General features: G+C 31.9%; 3 protein-coding genes across 3 annotated transcripts in view; 1 reads left to right on the top strand and 2 right to left on the bottom strand.

Annotated features, from left to right (window-relative positions):
* Positions 1-212: 212 nt before the first annotated feature.
* Positions 213-4,689, bottom strand: LOC106469972 (heat shock factor protein-like). Its single transcript, XM_022398531.1, has 3 exons — positions 4,113-4,689; positions 2,663-2,771; positions 213-364 (listed from the first exon to the last, which is right to left on the bottom strand). Exons 1-3 carry the CDS (start codon positions 4,299-4,301, stop codon positions 213-215), a joined length of 450 nt encoding a protein of 149 aa, XP_022254239.1. The 5' UTR covers positions 4,302-4,689.
* A 758-nt stretch (positions 4,690-5,447) lies between these two features.
* Positions 5,448-11,374, top strand: part of LOC106469971 (ribosome biogenesis protein bop1-like) — an 18,325-nt gene continuing 12,398 nt past the window's right edge. Inside the window, exons 1-5 of the mRNA XM_022398530.1 lie at positions 5,448-5,703; positions 6,343-6,494; positions 8,587-8,745; positions 9,635-9,786; positions 11,013-11,151. Coding sequence (XP_022254238.1) covers positions 6,384-6,494; positions 8,587-8,745; positions 9,635-9,786; positions 11,013-11,151 — 561 coding nt within the window. The 5' untranslated portion in view covers positions 5,448-5,703; positions 6,343-6,383. The remainder of the gene's footprint in view (positions 5,704-6,342; positions 6,495-8,586; positions 8,746-9,634; positions 9,787-11,012; positions 11,152-11,374) is intronic.
* Positions 11,089-11,374, bottom strand: part of LOC106469970 (HAUS augmin-like complex subunit 4) — a 53,483-nt gene continuing 53,197 nt past the window's right edge. Inside the window, exon 12 of the transcript XR_002612952.1 lies at positions 11,089-11,159. The gene's annotated coding sequence lies outside the window, so the exon portion shown is untranslated. The remainder of the gene's footprint in view (positions 11,160-11,374) is intronic.

Below are 11,374 nucleotides of genomic sequence, written 5' to 3'. Positions count from 1 at the left end.
TTTTTTTTTTTTTTTTTTTTTTTTTTTTTTTTTTTTTTTTATTATTATTATTATTATTATTATTATTAGTGGGAGTGTTTAACATGAAATAAAGATGGTATAAAACAAATTGGTAATACGAGGATTAATAAACATGTCGATTGTGGGAAGTGTAATACTGAGCATGGGACTCTTACGACTGCAGTCTTTGACATCCTTGCAGCTAGCCTGACTCACATATTTAGTAAACAATATCTTACTTTTCTCTTTATGCATTCAAGAAAGACCCCTTGTCCTCTAAGAAAATACTGGTGATAAAACTCAACCTCATCAGATTCGTTCTTGAGGCCGCTGTGTTCTAAGTTGCTGGTTTTTCTGAAGCCATCTGTTGAAGAAAAAATATATATACTCTATTATTTACAAGTAAATAAAAAAACTTTTCAAAAAAAAAAACAAAAAACGAAGTAAATGTAGTGATGGCTAATATCAATCCTTCAAAAACAATGTAAACAAGATAGTAGGGATGGATGACACTTGTATCATCCCTACATAATAGCACAGGCACATAGTGTAGGAGAATGTTAACAGACAAAAATATATAAACTCAATTGTGATTGAATATTATATATACTGCTGGATGTTAATTTTTGCCTTTTTTTTCTCCAAAAACAAACAAAAAAAAAAAGATTGGCTTCTAGTTTAAAATTTTGAGTTATGAAGAGGGAATTGTCAAATTTTGGAATCAAACCATTCAGTGAAATTACATCAGCTCTAGTTCATCCTATGTGGTCTAGAGAAATAATAACGAAAAAAGTGGGTAATTAAATGAAATACAAAGCTACAAATCTATATCTCCATTACCATTATATGGTTGGATTTTATTAGTTGAAGTAGTTATGGTAAGGTTACGATGACTGACTATTAGCCGCTGTCATCGTCAGTAGCCTACAGAAGTCTATTTAGTAACGTTTTTATCATCATCATCATTATTTTAAAGTTAACACTAATTAGGTTTTATCCTCCAGTATGTTTTGGCTGCTAATCTGCCGTAGTCTTCGGGAAAGTCCCGAGCAGGTCTTCCTGATGATGTCGGTTGTTGTATTCATCATCAGTGGTAAAATCGGTTAGGTATGTAAGAGTATGCATAAAAGTAAGAAGAAAAAAAAATAAGTGGTTTGACACTGCTGTAAAACACCATACCTGAATCTTCTTGATGTTGCAGAGAAACAGGTCATTACCCTTACTCAATGGAACATACAAGTAGATAGAGGTGTAAGCAATAAGGCAGAATGTATGATTTCATACACATAGTATATAGGTAAACACACTCGCAAGATCATACATTTGTGAAAAATTGGCAAACAAATCAACAATAACAAAAAGGTTATTATAAGTACTGAGTTCTGTGAATGAACAAAAAAATAACATAATGTCAAATTGGTTGACTGGTTAGGTGTTTGATTAAACGTAATGTTGGGGGTCCTCACCATACGATTTTACATAAGAATGAGCGAGAAAGCTGCTATATTTACAGGGTGTTCCCAAACAACTTACCAATTTTGAACTTTAATAAAACTATTTAACGATGTGTAAATATCTTAAACTTTATATACATACCAATTTGACTATGGGATCTACGAAAATATCAAAATCAATTAAATGTGGACATTTTTATTAATTAATAACTAATTATGACTCATTAATTAATGCAGTTATATAAAATATTACAAACAAGAAAAATGACATAGCCCTGTTAATAACTAATTTTGTATTTGTTTGTTTGTTTGTTAGCCACAGCATAGCGGCTCACAGAATGGCTCCGAGTTTTTCAAGTACAAACTTTTAGCTCATAGCTCCATCATTTCTTGACCAATTTGAGATTTAATTACAGTTTTGGACTCAGGAGGTCAAACCCTTTTTGATCATGCCCAAGGTCTCATAGGTTAATTTACCCTAATTCTGTTTAAAAGTATCAGTTTGAGGCTAGGCTGGTAGAGATCCTGATGAATAATAACATCGAGTCAGGTATATGCGCAACCCATGTTTGGTATTGCTGGAACACAAAAATATAGCTAATAAAAAGGAAAAAAGGTCTCATAGATTAATTTACTCTAATCTTGCCTAAAATCACTTCAAGTGGCATGGCTATTGAGGATTCCCTCTTGTTTTTTTAAAAGCAAAGCCACATTCAGCTATCTGCTGTGTCCACCGCAGGGAATCGAACTCCAGATTTTCATGTTGTAAGTCTGTAAACTTACTGCTGCCCCACCGGGAGACCTAACTTTGTGTATTCATGAAATGTATAAACAGGTTTGAAGATATTGCCAATGGAAGCCATATTGAACAACTATCACAAATATTATATAAAAAAAGTCATTATACTACTGGTTTTATTAAAGCTTGGAATAGGAAGGTTGTTTCTGAGACATTTGATTTCAAATACACTAACAAAACAAACTACATAATCATATTTCATCTAGAGAGAGAAAACAGAATTCTGTTATTAAGTAATTATTTTATAACACAACAAGTTTTGAGATAAGAAACAAGTATGACATCTAATTTTGCAAAAGTATGTTTTAACGTGACATTTTTTTCTTAAATGCATTTATATACTTTTTTTTTTATGAATTTGATAAATCTGTTTTTTTTCTATTTCCTTTTCTACCCCCTCTGTACTTACACATGTTCAACTGACGAATAAAACTGGCCAAATTTTTGTGTTTGTAATATTTTGGAAGCAGCTTCCTGGCAAACTGGTCTTGATTTCGAATAATAAAACTTGTTCCGCCCTGAAAAGATATTAATGGTCACTATATGTTTAATTGAATGATTCTACTTTTGTATTTCTAAATTAGCCAAATAATTTGATTCTTCTCAGATCTTGTTTTTATTCACACCACTGACATATTAATATCACAACACAACTTCAAAACCTTAGTGTCTATGTTAAGACTAAACCTTGCTTTGTAAGCTAAGAATGGATATAGTAGGTGGTACATGTGATAGACATGCTATATACACATTCAAAAGTGGCACGAATTTTGGGTATAGACTGGTGCACTGAGTATTAAAAGTTTCTGACAATGTTTAGGGGTCAGAAAGAAGATCGAGACAGGTTTATGTGAAAGGAGATAAGAGCATACTGGAATAAGTTGGACTGATTACACTTCCATGAAAAGTACCATTTTGAACTTCAAAAAATATCCCGATTACTTCAACTGAACCTTTTCATGAATCGTTTGATTACTAAAAAAAAAAATCATTCCTTTAAAAACAACCTATTCATTTTAAATGTCAACCTTGGTCTCATGACTTTATAAGTTTTCTCAACATCAATGAAAACAGCTGTAAATACTTCCTCATTGGCCAATGGAATCTTTTTTTTTTCCACTATCATATTAACTGGTTTCAGTCACCTCTATTCTTCAAGAAGTCATGGAAAGGATGATAAATAATAGAATGGGTTTAGGAAATATAAGATTATCGACAGATATTAGGAAAATTCCCTGCTTTCCGAACCGAAGCTATTACAACTACTGAATGTTTCCTTTAGTTTCTTTCCATTTGTCTGTATCGTATAAATCAACAGTGATAAAAGTCTAATATAGTCTTGACAAAATGATATTCCTAAACTTCTATTATGCCATGAACTCATCTCATGACGTTATAAGCTCCCTCTAGCCAAAACCAATACAAACTTCTAAATTAAAAAAAATTGCAGCCTTCAATAACATAAGATATGCAAATAAAAAAAGTGAAGATAAGTAAATACTAATAGGAAAAAAATGTGACGGGGTACAATAGAAGTGACATCCAGCATTGTAACAATATGATGTGTTTAAAGATTGCTTTTAACTGGAGTCTAAAACTATATATATCATACATTACTCAATACAAGGATTCTCCAGTAAAATTCTAAAAGATGTTTTTTATTTAAATGTTTAATCAAAACTAATATGAGGGTTACAGATCATCTTGACATCTTTAGTTCAAACTGCATCTTTTAAAACTTTTGTTCATATGCGTCAATAATAATAAATTAATATTAACAGCTATGAAGTTGATTACATAACCAATGAAAATTATTACGTAGAATTTGGTACTGTTATTAGTAACATAACTGCACTCACTTGACTCCAACATATTAAATCGTCATATTTAGGATCTTCCACAAGATTCCACAGTTTGGTCAGAAACGCAGGAACGCTATTGCTGTTGCTACAAGTAGTACTTGCTGTACAGTCTGAATTAGTAGAAGTTTCACTAACGCTGTCACTGTTAGTAGTGTTACTGTTAGTCCTAAGAGCTATGGTGTGCATCTTTTAAATTTTAATTAAAGTTAATTCTTTCTTAGCTTTTAGTTTTACGATTAAATTATTTTATTATATCTTACGATGTAAATGTTATTTACTAGTACTACATAAATATATAAATGATATATATATTGTTAATACGTTACGGTCTGTCAGTGTCACTAAACACGATTAATGTTACTAGAGAAACATTAACTTTATGTCACGTTGCGTAAGCACTTAGTATTACCAATCACTTTATAATGTAATTAAACCAGCACAAAATGGGTCTAAATCTGTAGTCAAACGGAATGATATAATCATGTAATCCACTCCTCCACACTTACTGCTACGCCTTTTCTTTCTTAAATATAACCATGTACGGAAGTGCACAACCTTTTGTATACACAGCTATGGAGAGATATACGAAACGCCCTCTGCGGAGGTTGATGAATGTATGCAGAAAATGGGTCACTAAATCACACAAAGAGGGCTAAGTTAAATTATTCGATTTTAACTTTTTTGTTTAGGTCACGCATTCCTTGGGTTTACAGTAACCATCAGCACTTTAGGGACAGGTTGTATATATATATATATAACATTTTTTTTGTATGCGCAAAATACTTTGAATAGTATGAGAGAAATAGTAAATGTGATGTCTTACTGAGATGTTATAAAGGGTATTTCAAATATAATAAGTGTGTGTGTGTGTGTTTTCTTAGAGCAAAGTCACATCGGGCTATCTGCTGTGTCCACCGACAGGAATCGAGCCCCTGAGTTTAGCATTGTAAATCCGAAGACTTACCGTTGGCCCAACGGGGGACTCAAAATTAAGATGACAAAAGAAAGTTTATCTTATTTATGATGTTAATATTTGGGGTAATGTGTTAACACTACACGTATTAACTGTATTTATTAATAAACGTAAAAGTCCCTCAGTGGGTCAGCGGTAAATTACGTACTTACAACACTAAAATCTAGGATTCGATTCTCTGCGGTGGACACAGCAAATAGCCTAATGTGGCTTTGCTCTCCTAAAAAACAACAAATAACCCTGATAAATGAATTCAAACAAAACAATGAAACTTAATCACACTATAAAAATATAAAATTTCTGAAACTTACAATTATAATATTTTTATATACCAGTATATTTACAATTCAAGCGCCCTCTGGTTGTATAATCCCAAATCTCAAGTCCTCAGAATGACCACGTGTGGAATTTGAACAATATTTAAATTTTAATTTGATAATTAATAGCTTTCAAAATAAGTTTCGAATTCTAGAAAACTAGTTACTGATTTATTTCACTTTACTTTAAGATGAAGCTAATTGTAAGACTCCTGACTTTAGAGTAAAAATATTACGACTTACAAGCCCTTACTCGTCAGTGTAAACTTCTTAGTACTACTATAAATTGAATTTTGAAGTAAGTAATAAACTTTCACAGTATTAGTAAGCTGCAGTCGAACCGTCGGCCATTGCTTGCCATTTGTCATTCAGTATTTCTAGTGTAATGTAAACCATAAATGTAATTTGATTTCAAAGTTATATATAATTGTAAGAGACTGTGAATTTTGAATTTGTACAGGTAAACGGACCTACAGGCTACACTTGGCCACTACTCGGTAGCCACCAAAGTAATAAACCTAGCCTTTTTCATTGTTGCACCTTCAAGTTTGACTATTTTCCAGCTATATAGTTATGAAATATAAGCGAAAAATTCAAGATCCATTGAAGTTTTAAGTGTGTATTGTAAAATGTGGAATTGATAGTTACTGTTTAAAAAGTGTTCAGTATTTATTGATTTACTTTATTGCATATTAATATTATTATATCACAACTTATAGTACAGTAAAGACATTAAACCAAGCCTTACCGTAAGATTTACATAATAATAACATTCGTTTTTATAAAGAACAAAAATCATTTCAGTAATTAGTAAGAACACATTAAACCTAGTTGTGGTTAAAAAGTTAAGTCCATGTTTTCCATGCTATATACATTGTTCGGAAAATATACTTACATTGAATGGTGTTCAGATTCGTAACTAGGACTGATTTTACAGGTGAGTTTTTGATAGGTAATGAACTCGTAGTTAATATCAACATGGAAAAAACCCCAGAGGCAGCCAGTGATTCCGAGTCTAGTGTGTATTCTGATCTTGAAGAGGAAGAAGATGCCAACACTTCAGATGATGCCAGCAGTTCTAATGAACAGGTGATTGGCTGATTCTATTTATTATTTTTTTTGCCGGTGATTACAAGAACTTACTGACTTCATATACATACATTTCTTATTTTCAAATCAATGGGTGGAATAATTTTTTTTTATTATCAGAAAGTTATTGTGAACAAGGCTGAAGGTAATCCTTAAATATTTGCTTGTTGTTACACAAACTGTGATGTGACACTGCCTGTATTGGAAACCAGTTTTAAAGTTATAAAGCCCTTAGACTAACTAGGGAGTGAGACTTTATAAACATATTGTCCACCATTGTTTAATTTCATGGTATCAAATAAGCCATTTTTTTGTAATGCTGTTCATTAAGGTATCACAAATATATGTGCATATCCTCCTATAAAGTAGAACAGAAACTTGTATATAACTAGAGCAATGCTATGGTAAAAATTAGACGTGTATGTATTTAAAATCGATTAATGTTGATATCTATCGGTTTAAAGAAGTTTTTAAGTATTAAAACATTGTCATCAGACTGGTGAATTATATTTGTGTATTATTTGATAAAGGAATCGTGGTTTAATGTTTAAAAAACACTTTTATTATGTTTAAATATTTCTATTGGGGTTTAAACTGAGTTACTTGAGTTATCTCGTCTGATAATTGGAAGCCGAACTATAGTCAGTGAACTCTATGAAATTGTGGATATTATGTAAAACAAAATAAGTCTAAGAAACATTGTTCAGTTTTCAGAATTTTATATTTCTTTCTTAAAACTGTAATTTTGCACACACACACACACGTAAACAGTAACACAACACTCTACGGAGCCAATACCTGGACTCCGAACAAGAAATTATTCGTAATTTGGGGAATTTGTTGTATTTTGTTCTCACAAAGTAGAAACACTTTTTAAATGTTGGGGAACTGTCGAGCAATAGCTTAATCCGTGCATTTGTGTGTTGTCATAATACAATGTAAATGTAAATTTGGCTTTAACACAACATTATGATTAAAATAAACTTCTAATGTCAGAGATTTGTTAACTATTGGTGTCGGTTATTTATTGTTGATATGTTAAGTAGATGCAAAAAAACTTGTAACTGTCTCTACTATAAACAGTAAATAATTTTACGGCAAAAGTTATTAGTGGAAAACGTCAACCATCTTTTTTTTTTTTTGTCTTTCAGTGCATGTAATGTCTGTCTGAAAATATATTAGTACTTGTAGGTTGAAGCACGTGCTCAGTATTATGATGACTGTTTTTATTATTTATTTGTATATTTTAGATAACAGATAGCAGAAAGATTCACTGATGACATTGGAAGCAAATGTCAGTTATTTAGGCTTAGGTTCATTTGGTGTTTTCATAAGGCATTTCATTTGGTAATTCTAACAGAATTCTTTTAAGTGGAAATATAAGGCTAAGTATTGAATAGCTTTAAGTATATACTAAAATTACTTTTTCTTGACTTTACTGGAAATTCCTATTTACCACCAGGACGTTGAGAGCCAGTATGGGCTCCGGGGTAAACATTCTCCCCTCCCTTTTTTTTTAACCTTTTAAAGAACTTATTAAAAGAAGATCCTAAATTAGGACACCAACAAGCTCATAAACCAAACAAATTCATAGCAGCAGCCATTTTTAGCTCACATTATAAGCATAAAAACATTAATAAAGCAACAACAAATATCTGTAAAGTAACAAATGTATATTAATTATTACTCAAATTATTATTTCAATCATTGTTAATGTATTAGGCATCTGTATGCAAAAAAAAAGCCAAAAACTATGGTTTTTATGATTAAATGAAGATATAGCCTAAAGGTCCTTTATGCCCCCCATCAGCAGGCCTGTTTACCACCTGAAGAGAGAACCTTGTATATTTGCATGTTAGGGAATATCTTTAATTCTTTTTTTTAGGGGGGGGGATACATTGTGACTTCCTGTCTGCAAGTATGTTTCATAGCTTGTATTTTGTATCAGGAATCTGTATGTTTCGTAGCTTGTATTTTTTATCAGGAATCTGTATGTTTCATAGCTTGTATTTTTTTTCAGGAATCTGTATGTTTCGTAGCTTGTATTTTTTATCAGGAATCTGTATGTTTCATAGCTTGTATTTTTTATCAGGAATCTGCAGATTCAAATAATGACAAAGATTCAGAAAATGAGAACTTGAAAGATCACCATGAAGACCAAAGAAATGGAGAATACTTTTTAAAGAAAAATTCTGAAGAGAAGAAAGTGGAACAAGTTGAAGAATATGCCGTGGATTCTTCTGATGAAGAGGTTTGTTTCAAAATTTAACGGTACTCAAAATTAGGATTCTTTCTTAGTTCATGTAGGGGGATTTAACTCCCTATAAGAGTGATACCAAAATATGACATAATAAAGTATTAAAATTTATTAAACAATGCTTCCAGAAAAATACCTTTTATTTAAAAATTCTTTTAATTAAAACGGATACAAGTTTAAAGTTCAATTTGAGTTTTCAGTGTGTTATTTTGTTGTCAGCCATGAACAGCAATAATGAGTCCAATATTCGTGGTGTTGAATACCATTCTTCCATACATACATTGCATGTAGTGACTTGCACTGATCTACCTGCTTGTTTGAGCAATTCAGGTTTCTTATAATCAACGTGTTTGTGCATCTGCACTGATAAACGTATGCATGTTTATGCCTCCAGAGGAGAATATATATATTTAAAACAAACATTGCAAGTTGACAGCTCAGCCAGTAAGTAACTGCATTGTCATGAAGATAAACTAATGTCTTGAAATATAGGGCACAAAGTTTGACTCCTCATACTGTTGTTGTTCTGTGTAACAACCTTAATTTCAACTAATTTGGGATTGACCAGTAATTTTATAAACCAAGAATTTTTACACATGGTTGGCTGGTCCAGACAGCAGTCATATAGGACAAGCACATTCGGCGACAGGAAATCAAACTCGTCCCAACCCTCAGATTGCGAGTCGAGCACCATGCCATGTTCTTCTTATATTAGTCTAGTAGCACAAATTTCAAATGTAGTAATGTGTACCAATGCATTTGCAAATCTTGAAAGCTGCATTTAAATATGTTTTTTGTAATATTTTTATAACTTTAGGGGGTGGTAAAATACGTAATGAAACTTGCAAGCGAGTAGAAATTATATTTTATTTTGTCTTTCCAGGATTTACGAAACACTGTAGGAAATATTCCATTGAGGTGGTATGATGAATATCCTCATATAGGTTATGACTTGGAAGGGAAAAAGATCTTAAAACCCATGAACTCTGATGAACTGGATCAATTCTTGAAAAAAATGGATGATCCAAATTACTGGTATGTTAATTATTGAACTTCAGTAATTAAGAAAAAAGTATTAAAGTTTCTGTGAGTAAATAGTTTGAAGGTAAATATTTGAAAAAAGGAATATGATTTTTTTTAATTTAGTGATTAGAATCGAACTTTGAAATTTAGTTCAGGAATGTTTAAACATTAAGATTATTGTTACACATACACAGTATAAAGAAAAAACTAAACTTGGAAGAAGTTTTAAAAAATTATGTTATATGATAGGTCAGATTTTAAAAACTGATAAACTGTTGAGGTAACATGGCGATACTATTTATAAGAATCATTGTTTGTCTTGTTGCTATAGTGTCGAGCAGATACTCTAGATAGTGAAGTAGTAGTAGTAGTAGGCCTTTTTAACATTAATGTCTGGGAAGACAGCAAAATGGAACAACAGTGTTAGGCCTAATACTGTAAAGCAAAATACCTAACTTCACTTTGTTGAAAAGTCATCAGGGCTGGACTGAGGAGGAAGGAGAGCCTGTGCTTTGAGTGGTGTTAAAAACTCCTCCCATATCTGTCAATATGTTTTGTTTTTTAGTACCAATAAATTTTTTAATAGTCGTTTTGTTGTGAAGAATAGAGTCAACAAATATGTTATCAACGATCGTGGCAACAGGGAAGACTTCATCTTTTGGCTAACAGTGATAAAATTGCCTATTCTAGCGCTAAATATACGGAAAATATCCACAAGTTAAGAATACTATCAAGAATTGGTGCCGACAGTGTTAAGAGTCGGGGAGTGTGTTAAAAGAAGGAGTCGTGACGAGCCTATCCCATGGTCTGTATGTCTGTCGGATATTACTCCTCTAAACGTTTACCTCTGGGGTTTGTGAAGAACATCATCTACAGAACAGAGGTGACTAATCTGTGTTGACAGATCACGACACCCTTCATTGACAGATCATGACACCCCACACCCTTCATTCACAATGAACCCTATAAGGTCATATTTTATTATATTGGTGCGGTTTAAGCTTGTAATATTTCACAATTACAATAAAATAGACAAATGATGGTTCTGGAAAATTGTTTGTGCCCTTCTGTTGTTACCAACTGTTTGAGCAGTTCTGTTTTGTTCAAGTTTTTGTTTCTCACTTTAAGCAAGTCAAGTAATCATTTATCAAGTAAACCTATCGTATGTTGTTTCTTCTTTTGTACAAATATCTAAAATGTTTGTGTTTTTAATGCCTTCATTGGTATCTTTATACTAGGAGAACAGTAAGAGATAATACGACAGGACAAGATGTCATACTCACTGATAATGATCTAGAGCTGATCCAACAGATCCAGAAAGGCCGTTATCCAGATTCTTCTTATGATCCGTACGAGGTCAGGGAGGTCATATATAACTTTAAACTCTAAAATGATAAATTATAAAAAAAATTATTAATTTTTGTGGTTTGGTGTATGTCTAGAACTTTGTTGTCTGTTTTTTTTTTTTTTTTTTTTTCCCCATTTAACAAATTAAACAATGAGAGGTTAGTGCTTACTTGTACGTTCAGTTAAGTAGTGAGTTTAAAACTGCTTCTTCTTTTTAGATATAAAAATCTACAGTTAATTTGAGTTTTGTTTT

The sequence above is a fragment of the Limulus polyphemus genome, unplaced genomic scaffold (assembly GCF_000517525.1).
Source record: "Limulus polyphemus unplaced genomic scaffold, Limulus_polyphemus-2.1.2 Scaffold3749, whole genome shotgun sequence".
Lineage (NCBI taxonomy): Eukaryota > Metazoa > Arthropoda > Merostomata > Xiphosura > Limulidae > Limulus > Limulus polyphemus.
This window is presented reverse-complemented; position numbering and strand designations above follow the sequence as displayed.